Below are 18,374 nucleotides of genomic sequence, written 5' to 3'. Positions count from 1 at the left end.
CATTAAGCCACAAATATCCGATTGAATTAATTGCAATGGTGATTCAACTCTAATAGTCTTACCAAATAGTTTCCTAGTTGATTTTTCAGCAAGACAATGCTCACACACAGACAAGTTTATCTTACCATGAGTGTCTAACAGTCCCTCTTTAGCTAATCTATTCATTCATTCTTGTCCAATATGTCCTAATCTAGTATGTCAAACTTCATCACTAATACCAGCATCACTAGTAAGAGTCATTGGTTTGCGTACAACTTCCCCGACCTATGTCTGGCTCCGGCTTGTGCCAAAGAACTGGTCTAGTCAGTCTGATTTGCGCTTTCTTCGACTAGTCTTGAGGAGGAACTCGTGTTATTGGTCGGTATAACTTGATCTAGAAGGTCAAGATCCGGTTCGATTGGAGACGACACGTCAGACAAAAGACTTGACTCTAGGGCTGACTAGCTTGGTCCCACACTCCGGCTCCATGACTGAATTCCATGCTCATGCTCCTAACCCTGGAAAGGTGGTCAGATCCCGACTCGGCAACCAACTCAACTCCAACTCTTCGACTCGGCAACCAGCTCAACTCCAATTCTCTGACTCGGCAACTAGCTCAATTCCAACTCTTCGACTCGGCAGCCAGCTCGACCCGAATCGCAAGACCCGACTATTTCACTCGGGTTCAACACCCCACCAAGTCTCCACTCAGCCCCGAGCTCCATCTCGGGCCGCGTCTCGGCTCCCGATCTCGGGTAGCCTAGGCTTGGATTCTCTTTGTCGCCTAAGCTTCACTCGCCCCGTGCCCTGCTCAATGTTCAATCAGGTCAGTCCTTCCGAGTCCGACTCCTAATACTCCATCATTCATTCTGTTAGATCGTCGCCAGAAGGACATGTGCTATGATATGATATTTGGGGTAGCTCATCTGTCCTATTAATGCATCATGATTTATGATGACATAGCTTGATGTTGTATCAGGCATGAGTGATAGGACCTTTTACTACAGCGGCAACGGTGATGGGATATTCTCTTTACCAATGATGTGATATCTCCTTTGACAAAATCTTCATTGATGGGATATTCTCCTTAATTAAGATATGACGTCTTTCTCTCGTAATTCTATATAACGACCCCGCCTTTGCGGGTACAGGTACGCTCGCTCGGCCACAAATACTCTTACTTTATTTTCGTGCTTCCCTCTCCTGCAGCAACCTGACTTGAGCGTCGGAGCGGCTGAGCCAGGGCACCCTTGGCCTCCGTTCTCACCCTCTTCTTTTCCTTTGCAGAGAATCTGGTATCTTGCTCCCTCATTGCTTGTGAGTGCAACTTTGACCGTCAACCTACAAGCCAGGTGGTTGGTGACTCATCTGGAAGACGATCTTAAGCAGGAACATTAATGTTTGAAAAAAATCATCAATTCCATAATTAGTATTCGATTTTACATCAAGAACCATGAAACCATTCGTTAAAAAATCATATCCTATTAACACAGATTTAATTCCAAGTTCCATACATCAGACTGTAGAAGTTAATACAATAACTCAATCCAAGAAGATAATTAATAGAAACTAAATTCCATCTAATTTCAGGAGCATAAAGGACATCATATAGAAGCAAAGTACGTCCACCATGTTGGTTGAGTTTGCAAATGTCAACTCTTTTGACTTCAATTCTTGCATTATTTTCTACATATATCCATTTGTTGTCAGCTAGTACCTCGACGGTACTCCACGAATGTAGCTCGCTCACGTGCTATATGATTTATTGCTCCCGAATCTATAATCCATAAAGGATAAGAATCAATTAAAAATACTGTACTAACAATATTATACTCATGAATGAAAGATAAACATGGATATATATTTTTTGGCTCAGTACATTCCCGAGTGAAGTGACCCTTCTTGCTACAGTTAAAGCAAGACAGTTTGCTTTTAGGTTTCTTTCCATGTTTATTTCCTTTGAATTGCTTCTTTTTTGGGCTCAGCTCAGCACCAGCAGCACCAGCTTTTTTTCCTTTCCCTTCTTGAACTATTTTTTTTTATTCTTATATCCAGATATTCTAATAGAACCTTCAGCTACAAAAGCTTGTCTAGAAATCATTGCAGATTCAATTCTCTCCGCCTCCAGTTTAACATGGCATGAGACATCAGTAAAAGTCTTGATACTTTCACTGTGTTAGATTATGTTTCATCGTCTCCCAAGAATTAGGAAGGGAACGGATTACTGCCTGAACCTGTTGTTCATTAGTTAACTCATGACCAGCAGTCTTTAGCTCCCGAATCATATTGGTCATTTCCTTTAGATGTTGAGCCATAGAAATATTTAGATGTTTTTTATAACTGTCAAACTTAATTGTTAGTTGTTGAAGCTTATTAAGACTTACTTCACTATATTTTTCTCTAAGGGCAACCCAAACAGCATGAGCAGAGGGTAATGACTAATACTCAAAAATCAAGTCACCTACTATTGAAGTTATCAATATACCCTTAGCAGTAGAGTCCTTTTTCATCCATGCCTTATAGACATCAATATCATGTCTATGTTGTGTTGTCGGACCATCAATAGGTTATTCCATAACCTGATTGATAGTCTCCAGAACTTCTTGTTCCTTAAGAACATATCATATCTTGAGATGTCATATCTTGTAATTATCCATATTTAATTTTTCTCCTTTATTGAGTTCAGCTATGATATTTTTAGTAGTCATGATCTATCATAAATAAATACATTATTAGTTATTCAGTATAAATCATATGTATGTAATTTTTTCTGATTGACTCAATGTAAATCTGAGTTGATATACAAAATCAAGTGATAACTATATTTCCACTCATCATTCGTATTGTTCAATCTAATCAACATTGATCAATTATATTACATACATTCCATCAAATGAACACATCATTAAATGAACAAATCATGAAAATGAACACATCATTAAATGAACTAATCATGAAATGAACACATCATTGGATGAACTAAATGAACTCATCATTAAATTTAAGATTGTTGACACATAACACTCTTTTTACAACTTTGTTAACACATAACATACTTTGCTAACTCATAGCATAAACAACTTCTAAAAACTAGATAGGTCACTACTGCTCCCACTAGGACAGACACTAGCGCAGTAGTAATCAACATAATCTCTATCTTTCTTGACTCAGTTAGGACATTCTTAGGCAGACCGATCTTCTTAATTCTTTGAATCCACATTTGGATTCTCTTTTGGATTCACCTCAATTTCTTTAGGATCCTCTCAGGGAGGTGTTCCATAACTATCCACATAGATTAGATGATGAAGTAGTTCTCTTTTTTCATCTCCACATACGTGATATGCCTTTTATAGCGCCCTCATATATAGTGTGCTACTTCATTGAGACATTTCGATAGCGATCGAACCAGAGCTTAAATCTCGGTAATTATCCAGAATAGGAAAATTTTATTGCTTAAGTCTCCAGAATAATTTATCAAGCTTTCCCATGTGTCCTTTGACTCTATAAACAAGATCATATACTATCTCCTCGATAGCCTCCCTCAGTTTATTTCGCAACACATCACAACGAGTTATAATGCATATTGTTCGTACCATCTGAAATTGAAATTAATACAATTAGTATAAAACCGACTAACCAATAACAAAACTAGTTCATTTCAATTTAAAATAAGCATATAACTAACACGCTAAGAACACATATAAACAATCAAGAAAAATAAATTTTCTCGATTTTAAGAGTTTTAGTCGACTGTCCGATCAACTATTGGATCCAAATTCTAAATGGTCTGAGTGTGATCGACTCCTCCTGAGCACCTCGAGTGCTACTACACTTCGTTTATTTGAGTCCGACAAAAAATAGACTCCTCAAGTCGAAGTCGAATCCGAATAGGTACATCTCGGACGACTTGGCTAGCGTCTCCACTGGGCAACCTCGAGTCACACTGTTAATGGAGTTCGAATATCCATTTGGCATATCCGAGTCGCTCGATTTGCGAATAATGCATTATAAGTCAACCAAGTCCAAGTTGTTTAAATTTGAGTCCGAGTCGGATTCATCATCCCGAGTTTCATTTGACATCCTCGTGCCAAAGCCACTTGGCACGACTCGATAGTTATGCCAAACCATTCGACAGTTGTGTTCCCAAGTGCCAAAACACTTATTAGTACTCGACTGATCGAGTCCGAGTGGGTTGCCGAGTCTCGAGTGCAAATTTAGTCTTTGTCATTAGAACTAATCTAATTGGATTTTTGTCTAAACTTAAATGTTTTTTTAACCCAATTTTGTTTCAATCCAATTGAAACAATAAATGAAAATATCACATCTGTTTCAATTCAATTGAAATGAAAAACACATCCACTTTTCAATTTTTCTAATGTAATATTTTTTTAAAACATGTATATAAAAAAATATTCAAAAAAAAATGATTACTATTCATCCCATGCATTTCATAAATAAATGTATGAACAATAAAAACATATGAACAGTAATACCGCATGAATTTAATCTCTATTTTTTTATAAATAGTATCATGACTATTCATGATATTTTTTAAAATGTTTTTTCACATGAAACTTACTGTTCATCATTTGTTTTCTCACACTTTTCTTCTGCAAAAAGGTGGAATCCGCCACCTTAGCGGTCCCACACGATCGGCCCTACGACCATTTGTGAGGAGATAAATCGAGAAACTGCAGTTGGTCACGATGTAGGAGGGTATTGCCTGACTTCACCAGGATTCGAACCCTTGCTCTCTTCTGCAAGTCTGCTGCGTCGTAATCATCAGCTATGCCTCGGGGACAAGTCTGCTGCGTCGTAACCCTTGGCCTTTTCTCACACGAACAATATAATTATGGTTCATGAACCATAATTTTGGTGTAATGATGAGCAATATTTTCATATTATCAATGAACCGCATGAACAATGCTATGCTATTTATATATATATATATATATTCAATTTATATGCAATGTGTGTATAATCGAACATGCATATCAAATCTGCTTGATCCTAAACATACTGATCATGAGATAATCGAAAAATAAAATCATGCATTCAAAATCTGCTGCTCTGATACCATTGTTGTTTCGAATGCATGAATTATCGAATAAAAAAATAAAACTGTAAACACTTACAACGATTTTTCTTCGATCTTGTTCTTCGTACTTGTCGTCAGAAGGATGTTACAGATCGAACAACTCTTCGTTATTCACGAACCAAATCCCTATCAACAATGGATGTTCCTCCTCCGGAGAGATTTTTGCAAGACACACAACTTTCTGGAAAAATTCTACAGCCCCTCCCTTCGGAACTTGGACGCACTTTTTTATAAAGAAGGGAGAGTAGTGGGATAAGTCATGAGGCAAGTGGGTAGTTTTGGTAACTATCCACATTTCCCATTACTCCCACTACCAACAAATTGTTCATATCCTGATGCATAAGAAGGGCAAGTGTACACTGACAGTATTCTGAATGATTTCCATAAATTTTTTAAAAATGTTATTTTTATACAGAGGATGCGTGATATTTCCCAAAAATAGGAAAAGAATTAGTATCGACACATTTTTTATTGATATATATTTTTTTGATGTGGAAAATGAACAATTGGAAAAAATTTTCCAAGAGAGGCACAGGCTGAATTTGTTTCTGATTTTCTTCTCCAAATAACTAGAGGAGCGGGCATGCAGTTTATCAATTTGAGCTCAAGTGGGTCAAAAGACTCAAAACCATCTAGCTTATTTCAGATAGCCCGTTTCAATTATTCTAAGTGCAATTCTATTAGGTAGTGTAAGTTAAACTAATTGCAACTTAATATCAGTATGATTGATTCAAGTCAAAAGAAAACTGAAGTTGGTTGGCAAAATTAGACTATTACACTAATCATGAAACTGATGTCTCCCAAGTGCCATCCTGTGCCATCCTTCTACCTTTGGTTTATTTGGTTTTTGCCTTAGAACTTTATTATATCTATTATTTTTGTTCCTAATTAGATTCCATTGATGATACTATTTCTGAAAACTTACTAGGTGCTAGAAACTCTGAGCAAAAATTGTGGGGACAATGTTCACCAACAAATTGTCGAGCGAGATATTTTACATGAAATGGTCAAAATAGTGAAGAAAAAAGTAAGTGTTACTTCTAGTGATGATGTGTATTGCTATTGTTAGCTCCTTTCATACCATTGAATTATTTCTTAATTATGTTTGCAGCCAGATTTAAATGTAACAGAAAAGATACTAGTTCTAATTGATGCATGGCAAGAAGCTTTTGGAGGAGCAGGAGGAAAATATCCCCAATATCATGGTGCATACAAAGAACTTAGAGTATGCATTTGTCCTGGCACCTTTATTCTTTTTTATTCCTAGTTAATACCTTAATTATTTGTGATTTTTTCCCCCAATCCATCTTCCTGAGTTTGATAAACCATTTAACTAAATCAGTAATTTATATGCTTAATGAAATTGATTAATCATTCATAACAGCCTTCTCAATCTGAATTTTGTCTAATAAAATCTTAATATGTTGAGGGGAAAACCTCAACACAGTTTTTGGCTTCCTTTTAATTTTTCCTACAACATGAACTCAACATTTTATTATGATTAATTATCTAGATGCAACAATTTCAAGCTTTTATTTTAGCCTCAGGGAATGTTGGCATGCATTTTGTCTCTCAAGTAATTAATAGCATGCTTTGTATGTCTTAATTCGCCTTTATTCTGTACTTTGTGGATGATATGAGCATGTTTGATAATTGAATGATTATATAATTTAACTAGTTGAACTAATTAGGGTTGGAGTGAGGCATAAAGTGAGAGCAAGTAAACTCAATGAGAAGTGCTCTAAATACTTTGTGAATTGCTAGCAACGGAGACTTACATAGAACTTAATGAACACTGAAAGTCAACCATCTTTTCTCTTCCAATTCCTCAATGGACAACCTCCTTAGTTAATGTAAATTCTTATATTCACAATTATATTTTGAAGCTTGATGTTCACTGAAAATAGACAATACTCATGTAATATTGTTTATAGGAATTCAATTTCATGAAAAATCATTTTAACTTGAGTAGAAGAATACTTTTCAACTTGCCTTTGTCATCTAGCTTAAAGAAGTTACTAACTGCTATGTAAAATGCCCCTTCAACAATTATATTCCATTATTTATATTTTATATATTTATTATATGAATAATTTTAATTATGCTTCATGTTAGTAAATGTTAAATGGTGTAGAATTTGAAACGTTCTTAATACTTATCGATATCAGAAATTGATACATACTATAAATTCATTGTCTTAAAAGGCAGCCGCCTACACACTTCCACAAGGCACTTATTAAAGGCGGTCTTTGTTTGGTGGCCTTTTAAAAAGCAACATATGTGGATCACCTAGGCAGTCTAAGTGAAAAAATCAGACATTTTTTTTAATAAGTTACTATATCATTTGATAATAGAAAGTAATTTAATTATCTCCATTAGTTCTTATCTTCCTGAGCCTCCGACTCCATAAAATTTTCACCTCCACTTTTTCTTCTGATTTTGACAGTCTACACTAATTTGACCATTTTTTTTCTTCTTTTCCCTAACTGTGTTCTCCCTATTCTCTTGCAATTTATTTAATTTTTTTCATTTTAATCTCACTACATTTAGAATATATTTTTTTGGATTTTACAACTGTTATTTTTGGTGGCAAGTCAAATATAAAATAATATAAGATAGGGTTGCATCAAGGATTAACTTTAAGTTCATATCTTTTTATATTGATTGTGGATGAACTCGCTAGACATATCCAAAATACGTTATTATAGTACATATTTGCATATGACATTTTTTGGTTGATGAGTCATGTGAATGAGAAAATACTATGCTGGAACTAAAATGTTTTAGGCTTAGTAAAAATAAAATGTATAGAATTTAAATTTAATAGTATTAGATGTAATAAGATAATTGTTAAGATAGTAGATGACATTATATATAACTGAGAGTTTTAAAGTATTTAGGATCCTATTTTACTTTAGGATCCTATTTGTAAAAGGATGAAGGGGTTGATAGAGATGTTGTATATAGGATACAAGTAGGATGGTTGAAATGAAGAAGAACATTAAGTGTTCATTGTGATCATAAGATACCTTTAAAACATATGGGAAAGTTTTACAAAATAGTGGTTATACCTTCTATGTGATATGAAGCTAAATGTTAGGTTATGAATTAAGCACATTAGGAGAAGATAAGAGTCGCAAAGATGAAGATTTTAAGGTGGATGTGTGGACATACGAGGATGAACAAATAAGAAATGAAAACATTAGAGAGAAAGTTTAGGTTGCGTTTATTGAGGGTAAACTCTGATAGACACATTTAAGATGGTATGAATATGTACTTAGGCGACTGATAAATATTCAAATTAGGTAATGTGAGACAATGACAAATATACACATTAATTGAGAAGACAAAAACTAAAGAAGACTAGGTTAATTCATTTCAATATAATGATGATATAGTAAGAGATTAAGTCCAATAGCGTATGAGGATCTATATAGCTGTCCCCACTTAGTAGGATGAAGATTCGATTGTTATTATTGTTATATTAATTACAATTTCTGACTTATTAATTGTAAATTTATTTTGGTTAATTAAGAATATAATTGTTACATATGATACATTAATGTTAGTCATTTTTAATTTAATGCACTTTTCTTTTCTATTTTAATATTATTTTAATGTTGATTGTCTAGGACTAGCCTATTACCTAGGTGCTAAGTAGTGCACCTATCGCTTGGAATTGTCTTTTAATACTCTAAATGCCTAATATAATTTTAGAAGATAAACACTTTTAAATTTTCGGACCGTATGGATCTAGGACCGAATCCTATGAAGAGTATTTTTAGGTAGAACTGATCTTGACAACTTGCTTTAAAAGTTTTGGACTATGATTTGTTGTGTCAATTCTTTTGCTAAAGTCAAATAAGTGTTTTTCAATTGTATTATTCCTTTTGCATATTAGGTTTTTTCCCCCATATTTCTCTCTTCCTTAAATATTGACCCCTACATTTTTTATTCCAAAATAATTCTAGTCTCCTCTTCTTATTGATATTTATTTCCAATTCAAATAGCATTCAAAAATAAAAAAATAACAATTTATATAATAAAAGAATACTAATTGTCTTGTCACAACTTAGGTAATTTACTAGTCCACTATAAATGAATTTTAGTTAATTAATTTAACACAATTCATGGAAAAAGTAATAAAAATTAAAATCTACAAAATCTAAAAACAATTTAAAAAACATTTAATTTATTTTATTAGTAAATGATATCTTTTCATTTCTTATTTCAATCTCATGATATGTAACTATATTTTATTATATTAACTAATTTATTATCTGAAGTCAATTTTTAATATTTTATGTGTACTTTTAATTATTAATTTTTAATGATTTTAATGATTATATATAATGATACAATTAAATTTAAATAACATATCAAAAATTTAAAAGTAATTAATAAGGAGGGGATGGGGTGTGATTATGCTATTTAAAAGTGTTCTTTTCATTGGGGTTGGGGTGTGGGGGTGAGATGCTCTATTTTGCTCATATCTATTTGACCTAGAGAACCAACAGATATTTATTACGTAACTGTGAGCTTTTTCTTGGATTTTTACATTGCGGGGTTGCTAGTGTTGCACTTGTTGATTGTGCTGTATTTTCTATGAGGATTGACTTTCACATAATTTGTAATTATGTTTCCTTAGGCTGCTGGAGTTGAGTTCCCACCACATACTGAGAATACTGTCCCATTATTTACCCCTCCGCAAAACCATCCTATCTCATATCAGCCTGCTGCATCAGTATATGAAAATGCTGCTGCAGAAGCTTCCCTTCAGTCTGATTTTTCTGCCCTCAGGTACTTTGTCCTCTTTAGTTTTGAAAATGATCTTGATTTAATCATTCATTGTTTTGAATTTCTAGTTTATTGGATATTATCAGCTAACTTTTAACCTTTGCTATTAATTTTTCTTCTTGTTCAATATTAGGTGATATTCTTTGCTCTTAATTTGAAATTTTGTTACCGAATGAGACTGAATTCAAAATGTATCTTTGCAACCAAGGTTTACATATTTCTCATACTGAATTAGACCGACAGAATTTATGGGTCTTACCTTGAAAGTATAGGGAATCTAATTGTGATCATGTATTACTAGTAGATAAGTCACTTTTGACAAACCACATGTTGAGCCTTATATTTATTATTAGTTGTTTATTAAATAAATAATTATATATAGTTGATGTAAATAGTGTTCTAAATGGTAGCCGCCTAGGCGGAAGGCGGGCATCATCAATCGCACTGCTATTGCCTTAGGCGGTCAAAGATGAGGCAAGGTTGATGAGATGGTGCGCGAGGCAGTTGAGGCGGTGGATGAGACGGTCAAAGTCAATAAAATTTAAAATACCTTATTCTCTTTCAAAACATAAATAACTCCATAATCCAAGTCACCCATAACTCACCTCTTTCTACCTAGAACCGCCACCACCGCCACTGCTGCCGCCGCCGCTGGCATTGCTACCATTGTCGGCACTACCGTCGTTGCCGGCGTTGCCGTCGTTGCTACCATTGTCGATGCTGTCGTCGTTGCCGTCGCTGCATCACCATATGTTAGCTTTTATATATTTCTAGTCATGGATTGAAATCTTGAGATATTCTGGTGCCGGTGCACCACAACGCGTTCGGGCGCATCGCTTGGGTCTGACGACGAGTTCGGATGCGTCGCACGAGCCTGAACGCATTGTTTGGGCTCGACAATGCGTTCAGACTCTTTGTGCTAGTCGAAACAGGGTAAGAGGGTCGGAGTTAAGTTTTTAATTTAGGGTTTAATTAAATAACTTTAGATTAATAATTTTACTCAACTTCTAGCTATAATTGGGATAATTTAAATAAATTTAATTAAAGCCTAATAAAATTATCCTATTAATTTAATATATATATATATATATATATATATAAATATTTTATTTTTTATTTTTTGGTAAAAATAATAATATAACTTTTTTAGTATTAATATGGTGATGAATTTTTATTAATTATCTTGTTAGTTGTATTTATATATTTATTTGTACCTATGAATTGTATTGTACTGTATAAAGTTTGTTTATGCATAAATATCATAAAGAATGATGACTATTTATAATATTATGTATTAAAAATAATAAAAGAAAATTCAACCGCCTAGACACGACCGAGGCAGTAGGCAGTTACTACTGCCCCGTCATTGCCTACTGCCATTTACAACACTAGACGTAAATGATATGTAACCAAATTAATTCTTAATATTTGTCTTATGTCTTATTGTTTTTTCAATAACTCATCCTAAAATTTCATACCATGGCTCATTATCTTGGTCCCTTTATAGATAGGACAACATTGTCTATCATCTTTGTTCATTTAAATAAAAGACAGTTTGGTGCATGAAACTCCCGCTAATGTGGGGTCCCGGAAAAATGTCGAATCATATTATGTCTATTATACGCAATCTTACCCTACATTGCAAGAGATTGTTTTCACGACTCGAACCTGTAATCACTAGGTCACATGGCAACAACTTAACCGTTGTGTCAAGACTCCCCTTCATCTTTGTTCATTTAAACGAGTATATAAAAAATTCTTCACTGTTCCTTGTGCAAGTTGTTAGTTTCAAAATTTTTATTAAACTTGGTTAGCTAAATTATACATCAATCTTCTAAACTCTTCAAAGCACCAAAGCAATATCATCCAAATTCACAATTTAGTTACTTTTAGTGACATTTTCTTTAATGTTTTCTTTAGCCTCACTTGATCTAGTTTGATTTTAGTCTAAAATCAAACTATCTACGATTGTTCATTAAATAATTTATAAAATTTCTTTTTCTATTTTTTTTTAATTTCATTATCATTAACAAGTTCCTTCTCTACTTTTGGAATTTGATAAATATCATTTACCCCATTCTTAATTCCCAGATGATCAAAGAATTTTATCATGTGCTTTAAACTTCTCTGTGTTTATAACTTTTTACTACAATTTTAATTACTTTATAAATTCACATATTCAAATAATGTTCAATTTTTCTCAAATTTGCCAATTTCTAAAACATGTTTTCTGCAAGTCTTTGTGTGTACTTGTCACACTACCACAATCTCTCTATAGATTTTATCTACACCTTTGTACTCCAATCATGGATATCATTACTTTTCTGATCTTTTTTCCATTGTATATAAATCATTATTATTATTATCACATTTTGATTCCAAACTCCTTTTCTTATTCTATCTTTGAGAAGTTTATTTCCTCAAAATTTTAACAACAACAACAACAACAACAACAACCAAGCCTTATCCCACTAAGTGGGGTCGGCTATATGGATCCTTTTACGCTATTGAGCTCTATCTCCTATTATATCATCATTTATATTTAAATAAATTTTATCTTGTTTTATTGTTGCTAACCAAGTCTTTTTTGGTTTACCTCGCCCTCGTTTGATATGCGTATTTGTCATAGTTTCACACCGCCTAACTGGAGCATTTATCGGTCGTCTAAGTACATGTCCGTACCATCTTAAACGTGTCTCACGGAGTTTTTCCTCAATAGATGCAACTCCAACTTTCTCTCTAATGCTCTCATTTCTTATTCTGTTCATCTTCGTATGTCCACACATCCATCTTAACATCCTCATCTCCGCAATTCTCATCTTTTGCTCATGTGCTCGAGTCATAGCCCAACATTCAGCGCCATATAACATGGCAGGTCTAACTGCCGTTTTATAGAACTTTCCTTTAAGTTTTAGAGGCACTTTACGATCACATAAAACACCTGATGCTCTCCTCCACTTCAACCATCCTGTTTGTATTCTATGTAAGACATCTCTCTCAATCCCTCCATCGGCTTGCAAAAATGATCCTAAATATTTAAAACTCTCAGTTCCAGACAACTCATCATCTCCTATTTTAATACTTGTCTCATTACGTTCAATATTGCTAAACTTAAATTCCATATATTCTGTCTTTACTCTACTAAGCCTAAAACCTTTCTCTTCTAGTGTTTCTCGCCAAGATTCTAATTTAGCATTTACTCCCTCACGTGTCTTATCTACCAATACAATATCATCTGCAAACAACATGCACCATGGTACAGTATCTTGAATGTGTCCAGTAAGTTCATCCATGATTAGTGTAAAAAGATAAGGACTTAGAGCTGACCCTTGATGTAACCCTATCTTTATCGGAAATGCTTCAGTTAATCCGCCTGAAGTCTTCACTCTAGTCGTTACTTCCTCATACATATCCTTAATTAGGTCAATATATACTACATTAACACCCCTCTTTTCTAGAATTCTCCATATAATTTCCTTTGGGACTCTATCATAAGCTTTTTCTAAATCAACAAATATCATATGTAGATCTTGCTTTTGCCCCCGATACTTTTCAATTAGTTGCCTGAGAAGATGTATAACTTCTATTGTCGACCTACCAGGCATAAACCTAAATTGATTTTCGGTGACCATAGTCTCTTTCCTTAATCGTTTTTCTATTACTCTTTCCCAAAGTTTCATGGTATGACTCATTAATTTAATGCTCCTATAATTTGCACAATTTTGTACGTCCCCCTTATTCTTATATAAGGGAATTAGAGTACTTACTCTCCATTGATCTGACATTTTCTTTATTTTCAATATTATGTTAAATAATTTTGTAAGCCATTCAATACCTTGTTTCCCTAGGCACTTCCATACCTCTATCGGGATATCATTTGGTCCAACGGCTTTTCCATTTTTCATTCCGTTTAAAGCTTGTTCTACTTCTGAAATTTGAATTCTACGGTAAAAATTTAAATTTCTATACTCATTTGACCTGCTTAAATTACCTAAGTTAAGTTGATCACCTACACCTTCATTAAAAAGTTGATGAAAATACCTTTTCCACCGCTCTTTTATTTCTCCATCATTTACTAATACCCTATTGCATTCATCTTTAATACATCTTATTTGACTTAAATTCCTCAAAATTTTAACAATTCTAAAAATTAGAAAGAAATTTGTTTCCTTGCATTTTCCAACACTATTAGTCAATGTTGGTTAGTTAAGTATTCCTTAAATATTACCTTACTCATCCTATATATATTTGATCTAAACTTCTTAGAAAAGAAAAATATATTTGATTATGATTATTGTCACTTTTATATGCTAAATGCTCACCTCTCTTCATAATGCAAGTATTACATCATAAGATGTAAAAAAAAAAACAAAAATTATACTAGCGTCTTCATTTCTTTCAATAAATTCAAAATCCTTATATGACCTTGTATTCCTTGGAGACTTTCAATGATTACTTTACTCAGGTAGAAAGCTAGGAGGGAGAGAAAATGAACTAAAAATATACATAAGTGATCCAACTTTTTAGGCAATTTGTGAGCTTTTCCCTCTCTCCCCTCTTCCCTTCCTTTTCACCCAAGTATAACCAACCTACATGTTTATTTAAATCTCCTATAAGTTTTTAGTCACATGTATACCATGAAAAATTTCATCTAAGTTCTCCCAAAATTTTCTTCTAACTTGATAACTCCATTCTATTTTATGGCTGCAAACACTTATAAGATTTAAAATTTACTTTAGCATATTCTATCTACAGATGTTTCATTTTTTGACAAATTTATCCTTAGAATTCTTATCTAACATAATGTAGGATCGTGGGGATCGATAGGGGGTGATATCGATTGTTTTGCTTTTCTCATTTTTGTCGTGTTTTTTCTAGTTAGTCGCAGTGAAAATATAATAAAGTAAAGACAAGAACAAAGGGAAGAAGACACATCGGATGTTACTTGGTTCACAACCCCTAGGGTTGCTAGTTGAAGGCCTATTCACAGGAGGCCTCTGTCCACTAGCGTTCTTCTTTTCGGATGCCTTCTGGAGGTGGAGAAACCTTCTTAAAAATTTGATAACATAAGCACAAATATTAAGATAAATAAAACACGTATAAATAAATACAAACTCGTTGACGATTGATGCTGAAGCCCTGAGTATCCCGCATTCCTCTTGACGCTTCCCCGGTCGCACTAGTCGAACTTAGAGAGCCTTCTTGAGCATAGAAGAAGAAGGTGGGTAGTAGGAATTGATGATTTAGCTTTCTGCCTTCATCTCCCTTCCATAGAGTTGGATCCGTCCTTATCCGGTAGATTGAAAACCTTATCCGGTCGACTGAACCTGATTAAATCTGATCTCCACGATTGAACCTTTCACGATCTGGATTGAGCTAAGCGATCTCATCATTATCAGGTTTATCGGTCGACCAGAAACTTTTCGGTCGATTGAACTAAGTCACATCGCTGACTTGAGTCTGGTTACGAACTCGGTCAACCAAACCCAACTGGTCAACCGGACCGATCGACTAAACCAGTTTGGGTCTGGTTCTACTCGGGTCAAGTTCACCTCTGGACTTAGTCCAACCCCGTTCGTCTTCTTTCCGTCTTACTTCTTGCTTTAGGTTCTTGCAAGACATGTGTACAAATACAACAAGCAAACACATAAGCCTGATCTTGTAAGTCTACTTGACCTACTAGACTTACCTCTTTGTAGCTTTTACGGAGTTTCCAATATCTTTTTTCTCCTCCTTCATCATCCGACTCCTACACCGTTCACCTTTCGACTTCCAAGACTTTTACCTAGAGTTCCAAGAATTTTTCTCAGACTTCCCTTTTTGCATTATTAAAAATAATTCAAATTCTGTTAAGGTTTTCCTATTTGTCAAACATCCGGTCAGATGAACTTCTTGACCTGATGCGATCCTAATCGGATCTTGTCACTTGCCAGACATCCGGTTATCCTTGACATGCATGGATTTTTCCTCTGCCAAACATTTGGTTACCTTGACCTATTTGGACTTTCCACTTGTTAGACATTCGGTCACCCTTGACCTACGCTGAATTTTCCATTGTCAAGCATCTGGGGCACCAACAATTTCTGATTAGATTTTATCTTTGTTAGTCATCTGGTCAAACTTGACCTGATTAGACTTCACATTTAGCTCACTTTCAAATATCTGGTCCTGTTGGACATAGGCATATTGTCAAACATCGAAACCTTGGAGGCTGATTACACCAACACATAATACTTTGCATGGAGCTTAGCATAGGGATACAATTTATATTGCTCACTTTAGTTGGGACAAACATGGCTTGATGATGATGAAGAATTTTAATCAAATATCATTGATGCAACACCAAAATTGAACCATTAAATCACCTAGGAATTTATACAATATTGATGAAACTAAGGGGATAAATATCTCAAAGAAAAAAAATACAATCTCACCCATAGGAAAACTACCTAGACTAAAAACTGTCACCAAAAAGGAACTCTCATCAACAAAATAAAAAGGAAACTGTATTAATTCAAAAATTTGTCTAATAGATGGGATCTTAACTTGTTTATAGATTGACAATAAAATATTATTTGTAAAATAAATTTATCCCAATAATAGCACTATCTTAGAAGGGGACTAAATTTATCCCAATCATAGCACTATCTTAATAAAAATTCTAGTTCTAAACCTAAACAACCTTTTTAAAATTCTCCTTTTATTTTATAAGAAATACAACAGACTATAAAAATTTAATGACTTAAATTGTTTTGAACTTTTCAATAATATTTTAAATAGGATTTATGATCTTGACTATGCTATTCTCCTAATTGAGAAGAATTTGATTCTAGACGAGTTGTGAGCTCCTCTTCTTAGTTTGTCTCTTCCAAGCATAAGGAAGAATTATTCCATTAAGTCTGGTTTTTATTAAAATTATAGGACACGGAAGCAATAATGGTAAGGATGAATTTGCATTTCCTGTAACAAAGTCATATGAAGGTGGATATTTGAATTTTTCTCAACAAATTAGTATATCCTCCAATTTAAAAATTGAATTTGTGTATAAATAAGTATAGAAAGTTAAATGGTTTTGTTGATCTTTCTCTCACTGCTAAGATATATCTCGTCGCACCTCGGCGACGCGCGCGCCGCCCGGACCGCGCGACCGCGCGATTGCACCGATCGCGCGACCGCGCGACCGCGCGATGTCTTTTTTTTTTTTTAGTGATAATTAATTTGGTTCTTATTTATTTTTATTTTTTATTTTTAAATATTTAGGTAATTAGTTTGATTCTTATGTATTTAGTGGTAGTTATTTTGGTCGGTATCTTTCACTTCTACAATCTATATCTCTTTTGTATTTGGTGCTGATGTATTAAGTATTGACAAGCAATAAAGATCATAATATAAAGTAATACGCTAAATATAATCCATTAAAATATAATGGATGATAAATAAATTAAAATGCAAGTAAAACATGATACTAAGGATGATATTCTTTTTTGCTGCATGATAACTAATCTAAATAGGAATATGGTGCTACCATTTATTTTAATAGTATGTGATTGTTTGTAGAAAATAATATCATATTTTTTGTGAATGATATATAATGGTAGTAGAAATTAAATGTAAGTAATTTAAAATTAATAATTAAACGAATTTGCAAAGAGAAAGGTAGCAATTATATCAAGATGATGTAAATTTTCATCGATGTTGAAGTTGATGTGGGATTAGAGTTTGACCAATGGATGAAGATATAATTTTACTGGATTTCGAAAATACTTTTTTTTTGGAAGAGACATTAATTGGAGGGTGCTACGGTCATCAATGATGACAAAGCAAATAGTGGAGATTAGAGGTGTACACTTAGAAAACAGAGCACGACATAATTTTCTTTCATTTTTTTTTTTACAATTTTATCTGTTTCTTTATTTTCATGGATAACTTTGTCTTTTTTTTAACAACTTTATCTCTCTCTCTCTCTTGACAACTTTCTTTTTCTCTCTTTCTTTAACAAATTTATCTTTTTTTCTCTTTTGTTAAACAACTTTTTCTCATTTTTATAGTTGTTTTTTTTGTCAACTGCGCTTTTTAACTAATTTTTTTTAATCAATTTTCTGTTTCATTTTTTAGTTTTTCTCCAATTGTTTTTTTTCTCGCACAACAATATATGCTAACGTCAATTGATCAATTATCCTTTGAGTACATTCCCAATTTCTCATTTGGAAAAATCTTCTCTCTCTATATATCAGTTACTGTGTTTTTTATGGATAGGGGCCCACAATTAGAATTAATTGAATAACGAAATTATAGAATATGTTCCTTTTTTTTTTAGCACAAATAGGAGTAGCTAGCATCTTTGATTAGATGATCACTATTGATGGCTACAAATTGTAGCATACTTAGAAGGTTGATCAGTTTACTAGACAATTAGGAGGCTGACAAAATCCAAAGATGAGGAAGGGCATAAGAGTTTGGTTGGTACTCGATCGAAGGAGAATATTGGGGGAAAATTATG

At 33.6% G+C, this 18,374-nt stretch overlaps 1 protein-coding gene across 2 annotated transcripts in view; it reads left to right on the top strand.

Annotated features, from left to right (window-relative positions):
- The window catches only part of LOC141812552 (TOM1-like protein 4), a 49,495-nt gene that overhangs the window by 7,017 nt on the left and 24,104 nt on the right, over positions 1-18,374 (top strand). For both annotated transcript variants that reach the window (XM_074700550.1, XM_074700551.1), the window contains exons 4-6: positions 6,006-6,104; positions 6,189-6,302; positions 9,726-9,877. In XM_074700550.1, the coding sequence (XP_074556651.1) occupies positions 6,006-6,104; positions 6,189-6,302; positions 9,726-9,877 (365 nt within the window). The remainder of the gene's footprint in view (positions 1-6,005; positions 6,105-6,188; positions 6,303-9,725; positions 9,878-18,374) is intronic.

The sequence above is a fragment of the Curcuma longa genome, chromosome 19 (assembly GCF_044706935.1).
Source record: "Curcuma longa cultivar G26 ecotype Majalengka, Jawa Barat chromosome 19, ITB_CL_G26_1.1, whole genome shotgun sequence".
In the NCBI taxonomy this organism is placed as follows: domain Eukaryota; kingdom Viridiplantae; phylum Streptophyta; class Magnoliopsida; order Zingiberales; family Zingiberaceae; genus Curcuma; species Curcuma longa.
This window is presented reverse-complemented; position numbering and strand designations above follow the sequence as displayed.